Source organism: Stereum hirsutum (genome assembly GCF_000264905.1).
Source record: "Stereum hirsutum FP-91666 SS1 unplaced genomic scaffold STEHIscaffold_17, whole genome shotgun sequence".
NCBI lineage: Eukaryota > Fungi > Basidiomycota > Agaricomycetes > Russulales > Stereaceae > Stereum > Stereum hirsutum.
In genome coordinates, this window is record NW_006763147.1 from 1,414,395 (window position 1) to 1,434,907 (window position 20,513).

Here is a 20,513-nt window from a genome sequence, read left to right on the forward strand (position 1 = left end):
AGGATCTCCAGGCCTTCGGCTGCCATTTGCATTGTAAAGCGCCTGTCAGACTCGCTATCATGACATGCGCACAGAATATACACATGTCCCGTATACGAACAGTCTGACACGGCCTATTGTTCACACAACTAATTCATAAAATACATATTTCCTTCTTCAACTTCGCCCCTCAGGCTCAACCTTCAATGTTTTCATGATTCAGACCCACGACCTTTTGGGCATTGTTGAAATTTCGTTAACTCTCTACCCTTGAACCTCCGCCCAACTCCTCAACGACCCCTCACCCAGCTTCTCCTTGACCAAACTCTCACAAAGCTCCCACAAGTTCTTCCGTAGTTCTTCGTCTTGTGCCTGCTTCGACTCGCCGCCGGGAGGGCCAGGGTGGGCAAAGTACTCGGCTTGCCTAGTATGAACAGTACGATTGTTTTACGGTGTATATTACGAAATTATGCGGGTGCATAATACAGAGTGGTGTGAGTAGTGGATATCATGCAGAAGGGTGAGCGGGAGGGGAGGCGTACCACCCATTCTTCGGAATATCGTCTGACGTAGCAGCGTAAAGCGTACTCAGACTGCCTTGATCAGGACCGGTCATGAAAGGGATGACGGCTGCTTTTGCCAGGGTCCCGAATACCTTTCCATAGGCCTGTAGAACAACGAGTTTAAGCAATCATGGCTCGACCAGTGAGAGCCTCGACAAATTGTGAAAGAAGGAAATCACCACTAACCTCCTTGAACTGATTCGGCTGCGCCGTATGCACCGCCCCAGGATGGATCGCCTCTACCCATATCTTACCTTCTCCCTCACCCAGATCGCTGTTCAGTACATAATCGCCCAACGCCTTCACCAATAACAAATCCCCCAGCTTACTCCTCGCATACAGTTGTCCAGGCCCAAAACCAGCATTAGGTTTCTCATTACCCTTCACCTCGCTCGCATCTTTGAACTTGACGGACGACGGGGCGGTAGAGTGCAGGGAAGAAGAAACTAGGACAATGCGTGGAGACGGCGTGTTGGGAATGGCGGCTGTGCGGCGCATGAGGGGGAGGAGAAGGTTGAGGAGGTAGTAGTGCCCGAGAACGTTCACACCGAAGTGGCGATCAAGGCCGTCGGAGTCGAAGTCAAACTTGTTGACGCCAACGCCGGCGTCGCCTATGAACTGTACAACAAGATGACCGTGAGTACGTCAATACAAATCGACCGAGCGAAGGTTGGAATGAAGGGACGTCGGTAGCTTAACATTGATACGCTGGCGCCACAGGGGCAAAGTGCCACTCGACAAAGTGAAACAGTTAATCAGGACCGCGGAGGACTGTCAGTCAAGGCGATGAAATCAAGAGTACCAGTCACTACATTCGAGCAGCATGCGCCCTTCCTCGTGGCACGAATTAAGAGCAAGAATGCGATGGTGGAAAAGACCTCATAGTCATAGATGACGCACGTACCAAGTCAAGCCTCTCCTCCCTCTCACACAGCATCTGCCCGACCTCCCTCACCTTCTCCAGGCTTCCTAAATCACACTCCACAAACTCAACGTCAGGAATGATGCCCTCAGGTGCGGACTCCTTTATTTTCCCGACAGCGGCATGACCGTTGTCGACCTTGCGGGAGAGGACGAGGACGCGTGCGTTGGCGAGGGCAAGGGCGCGTGCGACTTCGTAGCCTATGCCACCGGTGCCGCCGGTGACGAGCGCGGTCTGCATGGGGAGAGGTAACCATGATTCAAATAGTGGTAAGTGACAAGAGAGCGAGTCGGGAGAACTAAGGGGCATTGAACATGACAAAGGGACATACGCGGCCTCTGAGGTCCTCTACGGAATCCTGGGTGAAGGTAGTTTTGCTGGACAAGGGACTCATTATCGTTCGGGGGATGGTGGTGATTTGTTTTAGAGGCTGATAGTAAGACGAGGTAGTCTTTACATGAATGCGAGGTAAGTTGAACTGCAAGAGAACAGTGAATCATAATGACGATACAAAGAAAACTTGAGTGACGTTGCTGGAGGTCAGCCAAGTCATCAGTACGCAAGGCAAGGAGCCACAGTGGGGCGAGTACCCTAGGAACGGTATTGATGATGACCTTAAGCTTGTCATACTCGTTACAGTAAAGTGATCTTCCAGGGATAAGTTAAGTAGAGAGCACGGTGCTGTTGGAGACCGAGTTTTCCCACGATAATGCGAGTATTACATTCAACTGTTGCCAACCAGGCTGCCCTGCATACTCAAAGATGCCCCCATATTCTTATCGCTGCATAAAGTCATCCAGTTAAAGTATTTCACTGCCAGATACCCTTAGATCAGCTACTACATGCCCATATACCCAAGAATAATTAAATACGCAAGCAATGTCCATGTCATTCGGGTGATATGAGTGTCTAAGAGAGTCTATGGCTCGGATGGATAAATAAGTGGCGGTGATATCGTGACGGCAAAGCAGGTAGGTGAGTGTCCAAATACGAGATCAAACGAGTGGAAGTCCATGGAATGAGCCCATGGTAAATAATGAATGAGGACCGCGAAAAGGGGCGACGGCGGTGATGGTGGTGATGATGGTGGTGACAACAACATGAATGCGATTTACTGTAGCGTGCGGGGACGAATGATAGAAGCACAGCGTAAAATGGCGATGAGGACAGAGAAGTGAGGCGAAGGGCAAAGAAGAATGACGCCCATGCCAAGTGGGTATGTACGAGTAACTCGAGAAAAAGAGGAAGTCACGGTTTTTGAAGGTCCAAGCGAAACCGATCGTCGTCTGCCGTTGACGAGGAGCTCCGTATGAATGCGTAGTGGTGTAAGGGTGGAGAAAAGGTATAGAAGTTCGACCAGCGCACCTGCCCGCAAGACGTTTGCAAGGGGATGAGGAAAGAGGGCTATGGTACTGCATGGACCAGATGGGATTCACAAGACCGGCAGGTCAAACCGTATCTGGAATATCCACGCGAAAGGGATACTACAAGAAGGTGCTCTGCAATCTGGAGGCTGACTCGAGTATGAACAGGGTGATTGTCCAGATGCTCGCATGTTTTGCGAATATAGTCGAAGGACCGGCTGATTTGGCGATTAACACTCATCGAGGAACGAGTTCTTTGGTTGGTCCTGTCCATAGTCATCCACCCAGGTTGTTAGGTTCGGATTCGCATATGCTTCAGCGTACCTACATCGTAAAACAGAGTGATCAGTCCAAGCTTGGAATCAAGCAGTCAGGGAGGACACAAAGGACGTACGTGTTGATATAATCTGCTGTCGGGAAGTCTGAAGGATCGCAACCGATATTAATCGAGTCTGTTCGCTGGTAAACCTGCCGAAATAGGGATTAGAGGCCGGTGAAGGAGTAAATAAACAGTGGTACATACCCTGATGTAGTCCAGTTGCATGATGGCTGGGAATGTCAGATCGTCGTAGTCAATTGTCGTGAACGAGGTCGATATTCCCAAATTGGCGAGGATGTACTGTAGTGAAATAACACATGAGTTTTTCGCTGGTGAGCAGTTGAGAGACCACAATAAGAAGGAAGGACTGACCATCGGCTCTTGAGGTATAGGACGTGCACTGATCTCGACTGTGTCGTCCGCACCGACGCCATCGGCGTAAACTGTCCATGCTGTCGTGTTTTGTGCGACCCAAGTGATGTACTGCGAGGGAATAGTCGTCAGTGATGATATCTCTGACAAGTACGCCCATCCGGGAGAATGATGTCAGGGGTCAATAAACTCACAGCGTCGTCAAATCCAGGCTCGTACTCTACGGCGTACACGGAAAAGCAACCGGTCGCGAGCTGATAACAATCCTGGTCCACCAGCGTCACGCCCGACACGGCCTGCTGGTAGACACCACCAAGATAGGTGTTCATGATTGTGGCGGTAGTGTTCGGAATGTTATAGTTTCCGTCGGTGTCATTCCATTGATACTCGTAGTTGAACGGCTAGATGAATCAGATCACCATCAGTACCCAGCCCAAGCGAGATAGAGTCAGAGCGATCTGGGAACTCACGCCAAACTGTCCTGATTGCGATACGTAGCCGAGGTCGTCGGTGATCTAAACAACAGTCTTCAGTCATGGATCCACAAAGAAAAGTATTCTTGTATAGGCTCACTTGCGCCTCGAACATATCGATTTCCGGAGCCGATCTCCCAACGTATGTCCCGTCATCGTGCATAGGCCCCGGATGCGACTCACCCGAACATGTACACCGTGAGAGACGTTGTCCGCCGAGGTAGGAAAGTACACCGTCGTATGAGGAATCGCCGTTGATTGTAGCCGCTGTGGGAAGACCGTCTTTGGTCTGATTCGCAACCGTGCCAACGTCGCAGGCGTCGTAGGTATAGGGCCACTGAATGATATAATCCAAGAATCAGCCGATCGCACAACTAGTCAAATGAAAGGTAATGATTCGAGAAAAGAGTTGAAGGTAAGAAACGAACCATGCCATCCAAAGTAGCGCCGTATCCTGCCCTTCCCAAGTTCCCCATGGTCCAAACAGCAGGCCACAGCCCCATGACATTGTTGATCCCCGGTAGCACCACACTCGTCTCCACGATCCCGCCGGTAAAACAGAACTTATTCCACGTCTGCACCATCCCTCCCTCATAATCCAACCCGTGCGTGCTCTTCTTCGAAAGTGTGAGCTGCAGCGAACCGTTCGCTGTGGTGACCGCGGCAGGGTCGTACCACTCGAGATCGTCGGTTTGCCAGTAGTGCAGGTCGACGGCGGTCCAGTATGGGTCGTCGCCTGGGTAGAACGTCCGGCCGTCGGTGTTGAACTCGTCGGAGAAGACGAGGGTGTATTCGGTCTCGCCATCGGTGAAGGAGGTGCGGGTTAATGCCCAGTCAGGGGTTTCGGAATCGATTAGGGAGGGGAAATTGGTGATACTTGAGACCTATTCAAGCGAAGGCAGGGGATAGCATGTGTGAGTCGAGGTTTAGTCTTTATCGGAAGTCAAGGGGACGTACATTTGTTGTGGCTACTGTTGATTTTGTCCCAAATTTCTCCACTGCCCATGAAGTTATTGGATATCCGGCACTGCAAGTCACACGCGGCAAAAGTCAGAATTCAACCGTCGAGTAATTCAGCCGATAACAGGGGAAGGCAGGGACGTACAAAAGACCCAGAAGACCAACGAAAACGATCGCCAGGCATCCAATATTAGCGAGCCCTCGCGCAGTGAATATAGTCCCCATTGAGTCGATATTCTTGTCTCGCCTCGGATCTGGATTATGCAGGTAGTCATCGTCTTCTGGAACGTCTGCGCGCGCGGCAGAGCCCCATAGCGTTGGGTCAGGAGACAGCAGGAACTGGAATAGGTAGTGATGCAGATGAGCGGAGAGGTCCATGCTGAGGACCGCAGTTCGACGCGTGCCAAAAATAACTTTACCTTGCTGGACAGAGACGTGCTGCGGCCCGCGGAATCGTAGACGTCCCCTCTTGGTCCGCTCTGAGGTGGCAAGAGAGCGAGCAGAGCAAAGGATCAGGTCATTGCGATACAGTGGAGCTCGACCAAGGTACGAGGTACGTACGAATGCTGAAGCACCGGCCTGGCTATAGTCTGACGGAGGTCGAGAGAATGCGGCATGGATGGGGGAGGAAAGCGTTCCAGGAGATCCTGGTCGGATGGGTGGTGTAGGATAGAATGTGCCTGAGGGGGGTCCTCTTGAAGTGGGTGCTGAGTTAGGCTGGAGGAGGCTTGAGGAGGAAGCCGCCGGTGAATGTGGACCCGAGTTGACGGGGAAGTAGCCTCTCTGCTGTGGTTGATTTGGGATAGGGTAGGACATGGCGGGGTCGTGGATTCAAGCCAGATAGATGTTACTGGCGATGTTTATCAGCTAGAGGGAGGTGGTGGTGGAAGGAAGGAGGGGGTGATTGTGGAACGGAGGAGGAAAAGCGTAAACGGAGGTGGGTCGGAGGAGTGGCTCCTATAAAAAGACGATTGTCGAACTGTGCACTCCGTCCTGATATCCGATCATTTTACGATGACATACTACGTGCTCTGGATTTGGGAGCGGGGAAGTACCGTTGAACCGCAGTGCGAAGGCAGTGGTAGACGCCTGCGACTGCGCCGCACGCCGCATGGACTGGCACGAAACATTCTCAAAATGGTGCTCGCAGAAGCTGGGTTCGCAATGAAGAGACGTTTACGAGAATGGCACTGGTATTATGCAGCCCGAAGGGTGTATGATAACACGACGGTGGAAGCGGATGATGGACGCGTGGAAACCTGAAGTGGTTGACCGGGCGACGGCGACGGCGCCACACCAGCTCCGGAGCAACCTCGGAAAAAGTGTCGAGGCCCTTCCGAGGCCCAGGACCACAAAAATTGTCAGAGCCCTGTTCCAGCAGATTGGCGCACCTCACCCGTTGAACTGTTTTCGGAGAACGGCCACATTTGCTTGCGCCTTGCACATACATCATTCGTCTCCACCATGGTTCGGCGGCGCGCTTCAAAGTCAGGACCGAAGGAAAAAGGGAAACCACGTCCGATCGACCGCAAGGACAGCAAGATCAACCGATGGAATACTGCAGATGATATTCCACTCGACGAAGAGGACCAATGTCAGTTCTAGACATATATTGCACTCAATATCGTTTTGCTTACCACTTTGGGTGGAACCTTTGTTCGTACTAGTTCATGCCTCGAGAGACGAAATATTGCTTGACGGGGACAGGTATGGCATCCCGGACGACGATGAAGACGTAGAGGAAGAAGTCTTCGGCCTCAAAGGCATACCAGCCGATTCCGACTCTGACGACGAAGAAGATGAGGATGCAGAGATGGATGACGAAGAGGATCTGGATGAAGAAGAACTTCCAAGCACGAAGAAGTCTTCCAAATCCAAAACCACACCAAAATCAAAATCCCAGCCCGGGTTCGCATCCGACGAAGATGAGGAAGGCGACGAAGAGGAGGAAGATGAGAGTTGGGGTCGCTCGAAGGCTGCGTATTATTCTTCCAATGCTGCAGAACTTGACTCCGAGGACGAGGAGGCGCATGAACTTGAAGAGCAGGAGGCGAAGAGGTTGCAAGCGAAGGCGAGAGAAAGCATGACAGACGCAGATTTTGGCCTTGGGGATATTGTGGAGGAGGCGGATACAATGGACGAGGTTTCTGGGTGAGTCCGTATTTCTTCCAAGCTCGGCTATTGATGTTGATGTTATTCGGGTCATGGTCCAGTGACTTCCTGGAGCCCGTGCCAGAAGTGGTCGTTGAGCCTGCGTTGCAGGACAAGAAAGCTATTCTACGTAATGTCGAGAAGACGAACCCCGAAACACTTGCTCTCGCGTATGATTGGGAAGACACCGCGCAAAAGCTTGTCCGTTCCCAACAAAAACTCAAAAGGTGCGCTTTCTCATTTTCCTTTCTCGTGTGGCGTCGCGTCATTAACTCGTCGTATCTCTGCCAGGCTCGAGCTCGAACAGCCAGACGCCCTCAGTACCGGCATGGTTCATCTCCACTATCGTACGTCTTTTTGTTTGTAAGATTCTTACACAACGTCACCCACTTCCGGGTCCTCCAGAAACTCTCCTGACCTACGCCACAACACTCGCATTCTACCTCCACCTCCGCACCCTTCCCAAATATACGTCCCAACCCCTCCTTCTCCGCGCACATCCCATATTCTCCCGTCTTCTTCAACTCAAGCAAGCCTTGTCGACATTGGAAGAGCTTGACTTCGACCTGTCTTCCGACTCCGATGTGGACTCTGAGGAAGGCGATAGCGAGGACGACGATTACGAGGATATGAATTTGGATATCGAAGAAGATATGGCCGCACTCAAGAGGCTTCAGGACGAAGAGGAGGACGAAGAGGAGGAATCGACCACTGGATATGGTGGCATGGAGAGGGTGTTGAGGCTCAATGCGGGCGCGGGTGGGAAAGGTAAGAAGGCCAAGGGCAAAGGAAGTTCGACGAAAGTCGACTTCAACGAGCTCGCAAGACTGTTGGAAGAGGCAGAGCAGGGTCTTCCTGATCGTCTCAGACCTAATCCTCAGGTGAAGACGAAGGTGAAGGTGAACAAGCAGTCGGATGTAGACGTGGCGGAACCACCGGCCAAGAAGCGGAAAACGTCGAAGACGAAGGCTACACCTGCTCCGACGTTCGATCTCGTCGAACCCGAATTCGTGTCGTCGCGTCCATCTTCTTCGAAATCAAACTCCACGTTGACCATCAACGACTCTTACGGCGACCAAACTGCGCTCACCTCCACCGACATTGCCGATAAATCTGCAAGACGGCACACGCTTCGCTTCCATACCTCTAAAATTGAATCTTCCGCTGCACGGCGTTCTGGGGCGCGTGCTGCGTTGGGAGGAGATGACGACGTTCCTTATAGGGAGAGGAGGAAAGAGAAGGATATCAAAGAGCGGAAGGAGAGAGAGAAGAGGAAAGCGGGAGGGAAGTTGGGAATGGGCGGAGATGATCTGGATGACGAGGAGCCGGAGACGAAGGAGAAGAAATCGAGGGCTAGAGGGGCGGATGAAGAGAATGATGGAGAGGGAGACACAGATATGTTAGATGGAGAGGGATATTATGAACTGGTATCGAAAGCAAGGAAGGACAAGAAGGAGAAAAAGAAAAAGGAACATGACGAGGAGAAATTCGCCTCTAGGTACGTTTTCTACCCCGTTCTCAAACCTTGCGAAAACCTATGTCTGATGGTCACTTTTTTCCTCATAGACCCGACGTCGACATCGAGCCTTCTGATGAATCAGGTCCCCGATCCCTCACCCGCGCTATCCTCAAGAACCGTGGCCTCACACCACACCGTTCCAAATCCGTGCGCAATCCGCGTGTCAAGAAGCGCCAGAGATACGACAAGGCGCAGAAGAAGCTTGCGTCACAACGGGCGGTGTACAAGGGCGGGATCGGGGACGCGAGCAAGTATGCGGGCGAGCAATCGGGTATCTCCAAGGTTGTCAAGAGTGTGCGGTTTGGAGAGTGATCTGTTTTGCTGGTGTGTTGATGGGCGGTGTCCTTGCTTATGTTGTAATAGACTGCCTGCAGGTCTTCATTCGCTGTGTCAAGGCAACTTGAGTTGTTCCGTTACTATCATTCCTGGGGTGTTCGGTAAAGAAACCGCAAAAATCTTCTCTATGTCCCGTATGCGATTCTGAGAGCGCGAGACTTCGCACGGACGTTGGCAAACACTCGGGCTATCCTCCTATGCAGTTATACCGGTCGAAAAGCAAAGGGAACAATGTGCGGAACGTTTCCCGTGGTTTTGGAGGAGTGTTCGGTAATTTCTCCGCAGATAGTCACGACGAAGTCACCATGCCGAAGCAGCGGCATTGTCAACCCCGCTGAAAGCGGTGCTTTGCGTGTGGCTCTGCCACGCCCTGGAGGGGTGTACCTGGTCCGTTTAGGAGCAGGTTGTGAGCGTGGCACCTGGATGACACTGATAAGGAGCCTAACTAGGCTGGGGTGGCAGGGTGTGGCACCCGAGCCTAGTTAGGCTTGATCGGACTTGGATCTTCGCCTCCGGGTTCGCCTCTTGTTTCGTCGCGACTTTCAGTGGCCTCGAGTCTCTTGCGGCCCCGTCTTCCGTCGTCGTTATCGGAGGCGTTCCGAGGCCTGCCCCTCGCCACATCTCCTCCCCCGCATCCCTGTCGTCAGCAAATTAGTCGCCGGAATACTTGGCCATCCGACGCCACACATAGCCCATGGCTCGACGTGAGCCTCGAGAATCTGACAGAACCGCACCTAGAATATCTATGAAGAATGTATGTAACATAAGTTTTGACTAGAGTTGTCGAAGTTGCGACGGACCTCAAGGATTAGTTCGTTCACGACCGTTGAGGACGGTTTTGAGAAATGTGGCGCGTCGTGAGCGGTCGTAAGGAATCGCAGATTATGTGTAGCCCGCTTTTCATGCCCATCAATATATACATTGTATATCCATACAATTGTGACAACCTCATAGATTTCAATGCAAGGGTTGGGGAATACGCCACCTATCCCGGCTTAGGTTCAACCCAGGCTGTTGTTTGTTCACCAAGCTAGTACAGGATGAAATTTAAAAAAACTGATATTTAAATTGCTAATGAGTCTACAGTATTACAGAAGGTTCGCGTACTCTACGTCGATGGATGAATTCGAGTCCTTATCGTAAAGCGTGAGTCAGGGGTGCCGGTGGAGCAAAGGAGCGCAAGTCCACGGCATAGTAGTCCAAACTTACGAACACAACGTGCCACGATGTATGGCGCTGGTTACAGAACCCCTGAAGAGGTGCAAGTAGATGAGTGGTCGACTCGAGTAAGAAAAGGGACGCATATATCGTACCTAATCGGCTGTGTAGAAGAGGTGAAGGGGTCTAGACTCAAGCCAAAACAAAGTTGAATGCAAGTAAGCATAGCATGTAGGTAAAACATATGAAAGAAACGCACCGGTGGAGAGGAGATTGAGACTTTTACGATACTTAGGCCCTCTATCGTGCTTGATCATCGCACATGCTATGATGAGATGACGGGATGCGAGAACACTTACATTTGGTACACAGTTTACTTCACCGGCTCCTCCTGTTCCCCATTTGAACAATCCTTAAACGTGCGCACAGCGACTCGAGAGAGGATGATTGAAAGGCGACAAGGGTTGAAAGGGCAGCCGGGAGAGAAGAAAGGCGGGGAGAGAGGAGGGAAGAAAGGCGGGGGGAACGCGGAGGGAAGATGGGGGATGAGGAGAGGAGGCGACGAGAGTCCGGAGGTGGGCATGCGAAAGTATATGTAGGCAGGCAGCGACGCACGGACCACCTCGACAATGATGTCATTGTTGTGCTTGATCCTCTGCTGTGGCCGGGTATACTGGGGAGGAGAGAAAGACAAGGGGAAAAGAGGAGAGCTCTCGACGAGAGAACGACATCTAAATTTAGGCATGAACGCTTCGGAGCCGAAGACCACCCGACAGGGTGGCGTCGGCGCGTCTTCTGGGCGTCTTCGTGCTTTTCGCAGCGGTCTGCTGGATCCCTGATTCCCCTCCAATGTCCTCACTTGTTCCTCACCCAGCATGACGCCCTCCGTTCAACCTTTGTTTTTTTCTATCAATTATTTTTTAGGCTTCTCATATTGTGTCCCATAAGATCTTCACCTCCTTGACCAACATCGCTACTGCTTAGCAGACCCGCGGATTGGGGCCAGTATGTGACCCTTGTACCGAAGTCGGACCCACTGCATGAATCCGGTTCTTCTTCTTTGCGTTGCATGTAATGATGGCCTAGAAGAACTTGTGTGTCACAGCAGTTGTTACTGGAGTACGAGCATCGAAACATCACCACCTGGCGTACATATGTTGCCCAAAAGCAATGGAGCCGAAACTGACAAACCGAAGAAGTGAGAAAGAATTTCAAGCTCCACGGCCGGCTATTCCCGTTGGTCACTGGCATGCGAGGCCATATTTATCCTCACATTGTCTGAAGCTGCTTGCAACCTCAGTAAGTACATAAATTGGATTGAGATCTAGGCAAGATATGATGCGAGTTGTTCATGTTACGAGGCCGTGTGGTACATACAACTCATAGCGAGCCTTCTCCGTAGACACGACGCCACACGACCATCAAAACCTCCGCGTCCACTCGCAAGGTTCGGTACGTTCAACAGAACCTCCGAAGATCATATTTAGAACAATTCACAATACAGCTTCTCTACTGATCTGGGGACACATACTGTCACTGAAATTTATAGCAGGAGTAGTGATTGGCCCGCGTCGCCGCTCAAGACCGCCACAACTCACGCTAAACGTCGCCGGTGGGTCGCGTGGAGCCACGTTCTCGACGACTCCCGCATCGCTATGTGGGCCAACGTCTTTTTCTCTGACGGTCAACTTGCCCCTATAGCGCCACTCACCCTGCGACTCAGCGCCGTCCTCGACGTCGACGACGACGATTGCCTCAACTAACGGCTGCATGTGCGCTCTGACATGCTCGAGCGTTCGTCGTCGCGCAGGTTCTGCCGTGGGATTCCCAGACGTTCGTGTGTTGTCGTTGTCGCGTCGTGTAGGCTGCTCGTCGCCGCTGTGCTCGACGATGAGCACGGTACTTCGGTCACCCATACATCTTTTTGCACAGATCCTTTTGTAACACCAATGTAAATACTATGCTTGGGCTCTCACAGCCCTGGGACATGTGTTCTAATGGCAAATAAGTCGAATTCTCATTGTTTTCTCATGTGTGGCCCAAAATAAAAGCGAAAAATATAATCTGAAGGAAGTGAGGAGAGGCAAATCACAATAAAACTTGCATGAAGAGAGATGTGGGTTTATTTAAGGTATTTTTATGTGGTTTCAGTAAGTTTAGGTGTTGTGTAATGGTATGTGACAGAGGTAGGAGGTTTGTGAGAAGGTCATGAAGTGATAGAGAAACTACCATGCTGCCAAGAGCCGATATGTGGATAAAATCATATATGTATGTGTATACTGGTAGGAGGTTGAAGGCTGAGTAATTTTTGGGTCGGTAGAATGGGTAGGAAGGGTAGATATTGGGTGGCACTCAGGAGGGGAGATGGGTATACCACATACCTGGCAGAGAGAACCAAGCAAGAATGAATGCATGAGAAGAATGTACTCACCTTGAAGTACCTTGTTCCAGCCCAGCTTACACCAGTTCTAGTCTCAAAAATGGCCTGAATTCGAAATTTTGAAGGAGAGGGTCACTTGAGGTAGGCCCATGTTAACCAGCGACTGGACATCGTGGAAAGCGAGGTATGTGCACAGCAGGTTAGAGGAGGGCTCCTTGATATCGAAAGATGATATGGTCGATATATGAGGTTGATGAGAGGAGCGGACAGTCTACAGTCGTCGATGCAGGTGAGGGGCTCTGAAGGGCGTCAGTCCGACATCGGCGGCGGCGTGGACGACAAGCACGACAATCCGAGCACAGATGAAGTATGAGGTGTGTGAAACAGAGCTTTCCCGGCGAGGCCTATCGAAAATTTGGGGCGATTCGGTATGTGTGCGGTGGAGGAATCGTCATCAGTGGTGGTGGCAAGCGCAAAGAGGTGGGAACAACGCTAAAACGACTTGCGCAAACACATTTTGGATTGCGCTTGTCACTTTTGACTCCCTCCACCACCTCGTTCTTCGAGATCTCCACCGTACACTCCACAAACTCCATCGGACCTTTTGCAGATCATATTCTGCATACTCATCTTTACCCTAGTGCTCTTTTTGGACTCTTGGATCACTCTCTTCATTGTCCACGTCGTTGGCAACGATGCACACTCGGCTTCCACGACCATTACAACTGCGTAAACGACTGCAAGCTGCTCGTTACCGCTGTTGTCTCCATACTTCACCCATCTCATAACTCAATACTAGAGAGCTCTATTCTCGCTTCTGGTGCCTGTATTCTTCCTTCTGCAATCTCCAGTCACTGTTCAACATGGTCCTCCCTCAAGTGACCCTCCCTTTCGCAAATTTCGAGTTTAGGACTTTTTGGAAGGTGGAATTGGTGTAGATTTGGCTGGAATAAGGTGTTTTATGGTAAGTAGACTCTATCTATGTACCAGCTTCCACTTGATTCTTCCTGGTTGGGGTGTGGTACCCACATCTCTTCTCCTGAGTGCCACTCAGCCCCCACTCTTTCTACCATTCCTACCACCCAAAAACTCGACATATATCTCAGTTACATACTAATTAACATCTACCTACATGTTCTTGTTCATATCCATGCACTTTTCAGACTGCTATCTTTTACATACCCTCATGACCATCCCACACACCTTCCCCATCTGTTCCATACCCTCTCAGACCAGCTAAATTCACCAAAGCCACATGCAGATACTCAGTACATGATCATACATCATGTGTCCTCACTTTAGTGTCAACTTCCTCCTCCTCACCTTTCAGAGATCTTGTTTTTTGCTTGTATTTTGGGCCACATAGCAGAAATCAATAAAGTTGTCGACTTGTTTAAGGGACAACTGTATTTGTGGGTGTACTCAAAGTCAAGAGACTGTATTTAAACAATTTCTACACAAAGAAACCGGTGAAAAGCTTCACAAATGACCGAAAACACGTGCTCATCGTCGAGCACAGCGGCGACGAGCAGCCTACACGACACGACAACGACAACACACGAACGTGTGGGAATCCCACGGCAGAACCTGCGCGACGACGAACGCTCGAGCATGTCAGAGCGCACATGCAGCCATTAGTTGAGGCAATCGTCGTCGTCGACGTCGAGGACGGCGCTGAGTCCGAGTCGCAGGGTGAGTGGCGCTATAGGGGCAAGTTGACAGGGATGCGGGGGAGGAGATGTGGCGAGGGGCAGGCCTCGGAACGCCTCCGATAACGACGACGGAAGACGGGGCCGCAAGAGACTCGAGGCCACTGAAAGTCGCGACGAAACAAGAGGCGAACCCGGAGGCGAAGATCCAAGTCCGATCAAGCCTAACTAGGCTCGGGTGCCACACCCTGCCACCCCAGCCTAGTTAGGCTCCTTATCAGTGTCATCCAGGTGAGCGTGGACGAAATCGCTACTCGCCTTCCAAAACGGGGTAATTTGCATCTCCCACGCTGCCCGTTCCAGAGCTCGGCAAATAGCAGTGACGTAGTTGCACATGTTCGCCTATCGTCCGTCTTGCCATCCCGTCTTGTCTGTCCTTTTGTACTTACTGAAAGCTCGACTACGTCCCGCATCATTTGTGTCAATCTCTGCTCATGGGCTATAGGCTTTCATATCGTTATCGTGACTTTTCATCTGTATGCTAGTTCTCGGCAGTGTCTACCATACCCGGCATCATCTTCCGTAAATATCTCTCTGCACCTCTTGGCCACAAAGTACTATCCCTCTTCTTCAGACTTGGTTACGCAGCAGGCCATAATGTCTTAGAAGATATACAAGTCTGGTGGCCAGCCGCTTCACAATGATATCCACAATCGAAACTTCAAGTCGAGTTTCACCAACACTTTCGGCAAGAGACTCAAGCTACCTCAGGAAGCTTGACTGGTGTCGGAGAAGTCGTGCGTTTGCGCTGTCCTGAGTCCTCGACGCCGAGTTTCCAAAGACGGCCAGTAAGTTTCTTTCCTAGTCTGCTTGAGCACGCTCAGATAATTCCTTTCCAGATTGCAAGACATATCTGGACGGCTCCTGCCTCTGCATCCGGCGGCTCTGCATCGATGAAACCCCCAAATAGCCAGAAGTTCCGAGTATTTGAGATGAATTTTGAGCGAATTGTTTACTGCTGTGTATTGGTACGTCTCGTCTTCATCACAAGTTGAAGTTCAGATGACTGATACATCGCTTGAGCAGGCTTACTTTGTGGTATCCTCCATGCCACACTGGTCTCGTACCGATGGCCTGTTTGACCTGTCCGAATTGTGGGATAACCTCATTGAATTTGGCAAGGAGGATCCCGGTTTCCGCAAACGAACAGAGAAGGCTTGGACAAAGTGAGTACCTTTATTTGGCTTGTCTCCGTACATCGCTTCAAACTAACAGACGGTATATTCAGGGACGTGTTCGGTAATGCTGCACGTGCGAAGAAGATCGACACTTCTGGGCCGACAACAACCATTGGTCTCATCAAAGCCCGACGTGCTGAGCGCCAAGCCCGTGAACGTGCTGAGCGTCGAGCTCAGGAGAAGGAGAAGCAGAGAAAAGCTGACGGTAAGTAACCCACCTGCTTGAACATTCACTTATTTCAATCACTCAACTTGGTGTAGCTGTTCGAAATCAGGAACACGATTCCGCTGCCGACCGTTTTTCAGTGCAGCAACCCCGGTCTCGTCCACGTTCATCGCAACAACCACCTTCGTCCCCACGTCTCCCATCTTCGTCTCAACGTCAAGCGGAGAAGGCCCGTTACCGTCCATCAGACGAAGATGACAATGCCAACGACGATGAGGATCCCGAAGCAGAGCAAGAGAGTTTTCCTGATCAGGTTCATACGTCAGGTTTGTCCCTTCTTTGTCTAGTATATCGATGATAGTCACATCACCGAGATGATCCCATAGATACTCGTTCGAACGGTGGTTCTCAAACTTATGAAGATCCGTCAGGTAAGAGTCTTATCTCAATCGTCTCTTCTTGTTCCTGATCTTTCATCCACAGATCCATCCACGGACGAGACCATGTATGATCATCACCTCTCGAAAAATGATGGTACACCCTATTTCTCTTCGTTCACCATTGAGTATGGTCTTGCTACCTTTGAGACAGACCACTACGATGCGGACGGGGTGACTGAGGCACCGAACATTGACGGTGAGCTCTAGGTACCGTCCACTTATCCATGTTTACAGCGGAACTTATATAGCCTTAGACGAACAACAAAGCACTGAGCCCAAGGATATCACTGGTACGGTGTGCTCTAGTGTTTGTGCTTTCATTTTATCTATCGACTATTGTTCTATCTAGAAACTGTAGAGGGTACGTGTTATGAATACTAAGATACTCATCTCCTTAATCAAATCAGCTCGTCAAGTTGAGGATGGCAGATCTGAGCAACACAGACAAGGTGAACGCCCACTGGCACCTCACAAAGGTCTGTCTTTTACTACTCTATCGCGGGTAATGGGAAAATACTGACGGCGTCGAGACCAGGGAACAAGAAGGCCAAGGCCAAACCGACCCCTATTCACTCGCATACCGAAGACGAGCCTTTAACTATGGCAGATGGTATGGTTTTCTTCGTTCATTCTGCTTGATGCGGTACTCATTGTTCTCCACCAAGAATACCACATGCAGATTGGTAGGCCCAGGACAGGTCTGTGATTTTGTTGCCGCCTAGGTACGGGTTGCGCACTGACATTGCTGAGGTTCGTTATAGATCCACTCGCCCGTCAAACGCGAGCTTCAACACTGGCTACCACTGTCTCACAGCCGAGCCGGCCTCCGAAAGCTCGCATGCTCCCAAAGAAGATGCCAGACCCACCATTAGTCGTCGACTCACACGATCCGACCGGTATGGGCTCGCTTTCCTTATAATGAGGCTCTCCTTGATGTTTTAGTTTGGGAAACCTCAGGTCCGCTGGGAAAGCGTCGGCGTGATGATGATGGACTCGGATCTGATTCGCCTTTGACTGATGTGACGGTCTCTCCAAGGCCGAAACTCCCTTCATCGAAGAAGGTCCGCACGGCGGGTGCCAACAGACCTTCGAACGCCATAGCGTCAAGCTCGAACCCATCTCAACGACACGCCACTCGAAGTCAAGCACGAACCACACCAGCACCGTGAGGTACCTAGCCTTCACCTCATGTCGATTATTCGCAGTCTTCCCCGTCTGCTTTCTTGGTGGTTGTATGGCATCGGTGTTAGTCTCGGTCCGACTGGGGAGTTCTCGCACTAGTCTCACTTCTCAAGGCTCTGATCTGTATTTCTTGTCGTGTACACCTTCCGAATGACGAGATTTTTGCTCTCCACGAGCCACTCACTGTGATGACCTGTGTGCGACTGTCTAAGATGCACGGGCATATTTGCTTACGATGAGCCTGAGATGGACCGTAGAGCATCCGCCACTCTGCATCTTGAACAGTGCTATGTATGCCTATGCGTGACTTTTACAACTCGCATAGCTATGCACACTAGACAACCATCGTCGTGGGGCTTGTGCCACACATCGCTCGCAAAGCTATGCAGTGCTCACAAAACATGCGCTAACTCGTTGAGCACTCGTGGGCCTTGAAAACCCCAGAGATGCCTGACGTGGGTATTTACTGATCTGTGGATACTGAATAGTACTGTGGCTACTTTATAGCTACGGATGCCTATGGACATCGCGGTAAAATTGTGTGATGTAGGACGAACGCGCCTTACTCGTTCATATCGTCGACATGTCCATCATCCTGCGCTGTTACGATCTCGCTTTCTTTACGTGCGAGTTTCTTACGATTCCGAGCCTCGTGTCACTTTCACAGACATCTCACTCGTCCAGACAGCTTGTGGCGCAGTTCATTCAATTATTGATCCGTAAAAGTATCAAGAAATATCACCCGTATCCCCATGAGCTCCTCCACAACATAGATCTATATAGTGCCGCCGTCGGACAGGACATAGCACTCGAAGTGGCACTTCACGGTCTCCCCTCTCGCCACATCGAACACCAAACACTCACAATCTATGTGCCCAATCTCGCTCTAGAAGTATTTTGCAAAATATTCTTCGAGAAGGACTACATCGACCTAGTTGAGTGGCGGAGCCCGGAGGGAGAAACGGCAGAGCGAGGACTTGGAGGTGCGTCTTATCCAAGCTATTAACGAGGTCGCACAATTAATGTAATATGACTACAGGATATGCATACGTGGGACGTCTCCGCGACGTCCCTCCCCACGCATCCAGAATCAAGAGGCTGATTCATCCCGGTACACACCGTCGAGTCGACATCATCGAGAGCCGCAGCGCTTATTCGACGGATCCCCTTCGCCTGTCCTTGACAACCGCCCATTACACCTTCTTCACGGCTCACTCCATCTGCATCGCATACCCTCGACTTACCCTTCGGCTTCACGCCATCGCAAACGGCAATGTGCAACAACAGCATGGTGTTGCTCGCTCGATTTCACAGTGGACACTTTTGGGGGCGAGGGGTTTCTCGTTCGATTGGTGGGGGTACAATCAGCAGACGTGTAACAAGCTGCTGCGACATGTTTGTGGTACACGAACATTTTTTGATGCTGGGTGCCTGTCGTTTACATATTTGGGGGTCGAGAATGTAGCGGTGAAAGCAGAATGGAATTGGATCGCACCCATAGCATAGAGCTCTTGATGAATGTAGAGATTTCCACCACATCATTGTATACATGAAAAGCACACATCGAGTAAAAGTACATGACATGGACTGATTACTCGAGTGCTGGCATAGACGACAGAGTCGATCGAGAAGATGCAGACTCAAGTGGTGGAGGCAGCGACCACTCGGAGTCCCCATAGCCACTGTCAACAGATTGTCTGGACATCACGGCTTCGTTTCCGCCCTAAAATGTAATGGATCAGAGGGGTGACAAAGAAGGTGACAGCCCACATAAAGTAACCGACCTGAACCGGCATATATTGAGCAATATCTCCCCCCCCAACGATCAAGATGTGCGCATGGAGAGTTCCCCTATCAAGCTCAGGCTCTGATCGCACCACTCTCACCTGACGTGTCAGACCTTGACGTCGATACTCGTCGTAAATGTCTTCATATGGGTGGCGTCGTTGAATATGTGTCGAACCTGTGTCTGCCTGTCCCTGAGCTGGTCGGCGGTGTCGCACTGAACGCCACATGTGTCGAATCTTCTGACACAAACCTGCAAAGCAAGATGTCAATGGTTGCAGGTTTGTGGCTCATCTGAAGAAATTACCTTTGTAGAACGGCATACTAAGTGATGATGTTGGTGTGTCACCGCTGGGGAAAGGAGAGGCGGGCAGTTTGAGGTTAGCGAATCACAGAGGAATCGACTTAAGTCCTTACAGCCGTTCCGGTAAATAATGAGAATCGGGGTTTTTTTCGACGCGCGACGAGAAAGGAAACACAACCAAAATCACAAACCGGAGTGCAGCTCGGCCGTGACGCACTCCGCGCTGTGAGGATCGCTGCCAGCCGCTTCCTGTCTGAGAGTTAGGGGGCGATTCCCTTTCTGAGCGCGCCTGAAAGAAAAGTTGGGATTCTCATTATTTTCAGGAACGGCTGTAATGTGGACGGCGACGGCGAACTCCGCCATGTGGCCTCACCAGCATCGTTGTGGCGCCACCCTTTGACCGCTAGCACAACCCCATCCCTGACAACTCGTCGACGACACGTGGCCCAAGCAACATATCCGCCCATGGAATCCGACCACATCAGCAATGCGGACGTACAGGAGGACCTCGAAGCCCTTACCCTGCCTGAACTCAACTCTTTCATGCGGTCCACAGAGGCCCAATACACGCGAGAGAACATGGCCAACAAGGCGAACCGAATACGCGCTATTATCGAACGAAACCCGCCGCATATTATACTCCCTTTGCAGCAGAGGGGTCGTGAGGTCCGTCTCTCCAAGCTTTCAAAGAAGGAAGAGACAAGGAAGCGGCACCGTGAACGTGAAGGAGAGCGCTGAACACGCATGCGTCACTACGGAGGTCGCCGCGGGTGAAAGTCACCGGAAAATCAACCGGGTTTTAGGTGGTTTTCGACGTTAGAGTGGTCGATCTTCACCCTGTCGCGGCTCGACAGGGTGATCTTCGATGTTGCAGGAGGTGAACAAAGACGGTGAAGATAACCCCGCCTATGCTCCTTTTCACCAGTTCAGTTTCGTGCTGTGAGAGGTTGATTTCCCACCTACTATGGGGTGATCTTCGACTTCTGGTAATTGGACACTTCCACCTCTTTTGAAATGTTGAATAAAACCCTTTCGTTGTCCCTCTGCTTGCATTGGATAATCGAACGGGTTGTATTTTATCCCAATAGATGGGCATCTTCCCAGCCCCAAGCGAGCTCAGACGGGTGGATATGGTAAACATATGACATTTATATAGCCTAGGTTATTACAGTATCATACAGTACATGAAGGCACAAGGACCGGCAGCAGTACCGANAACAGAAGAAGAAGCATATGAAAAGCTATAGATGACA

The 20,513-nt window shown here is 51.0% G+C and overlaps 4 protein-coding genes across 4 annotated transcripts; 2 read left to right on the forward strand and 2 right to left on the reverse strand.

Moving 5' to 3' along the window:
- Positions 1 to 243: 243 nt before the first annotated feature.
- STEHIDRAFT_161940 (NAD-P-binding protein) lies at positions 244 to 1,858 on the reverse strand (the record flags this gene model as incomplete). The annotated part of the gene is made up of 5 exons (XM_007309498.1): positions 244 to 403; positions 522 to 646; positions 729 to 1,160; positions 1,447 to 1,698; positions 1,796 to 1,858. 5 exons carry the CDS (start codon positions 1,856 to 1,858, stop codon positions 244 to 246), a joined length of 1,032 nt encoding a protein of 343 aa, XP_007309560.1.
- Positions 1,859 to 2,596: 738 nt separating this feature from the next.
- Positions 2,597 to 5,291, reverse strand: STEHIDRAFT_86223 (glycoside hydrolase family 16 protein). Its single transcript, XM_007309499.1, has 10 exons — positions 5,098 to 5,291; positions 4,950 to 5,019; positions 4,421 to 4,876; positions 4,093 to 4,329; positions 3,990 to 4,034; positions 3,714 to 3,920; positions 3,520 to 3,630; positions 3,352 to 3,447; positions 3,223 to 3,296; positions 2,597 to 3,152 (listed from the first exon to the last, which is right to left on the reverse strand). The coding sequence occupies exons 1-10, from the start codon at positions 5,175 to 5,177 to the stop codon at positions 3,059 to 3,061; spliced, it is 1,470 nt and encodes a 489-aa protein (XP_007309561.1). The 5' UTR covers positions 5,178 to 5,291; the 3' UTR covers positions 2,597 to 3,058.
- A 1,125-nt stretch (positions 5,292 to 6,416) lies between these two features.
- Positions 6,417 to 9,036, forward strand: STEHIDRAFT_172029 (uncharacterized protein; the record flags this gene model as incomplete). Its single annotated transcript, XM_007309500.1, has 6 exons — positions 6,417 to 6,546; positions 6,620 to 7,103; positions 7,166 to 7,330; positions 7,395 to 7,450; positions 7,509 to 8,601; positions 8,670 to 9,036. The coding sequence occupies 6 exons, from the start codon at positions 6,417 to 6,419 to the stop codon at positions 8,932 to 8,934; spliced, it is 2,193 nt and encodes a 730-aa protein (XP_007309562.1). The 3' UTR covers positions 8,935 to 9,036.
- Positions 9,037 to 15,098: 6,062 nt separating this feature from the next.
- Positions 15,099 to 18,677, forward strand: STEHIDRAFT_115137 (uncharacterized protein; the record flags this gene model as incomplete). The annotated part of the gene is made up of 16 exons (XM_007309501.1): positions 15,099 to 15,173; positions 15,232 to 15,371; positions 15,434 to 15,588; positions 15,645 to 15,875; positions 15,936 to 15,980; positions 16,033 to 16,185; positions 16,238 to 16,279; positions 16,339 to 16,350; positions 16,397 to 16,465; positions 16,525 to 16,599; positions 16,655 to 16,687; positions 16,751 to 16,885; positions 16,932 to 17,050; positions 17,679 to 17,702; positions 17,860 to 18,154; positions 18,211 to 18,677. 16 exons carry the CDS (start codon positions 15,099 to 15,101, stop codon positions 18,675 to 18,677), a joined length of 2,070 nt encoding a protein of 689 aa, XP_007309563.1.
- Between the last annotated feature and the right edge of the window lie 1,836 nt (positions 18,678 to 20,513).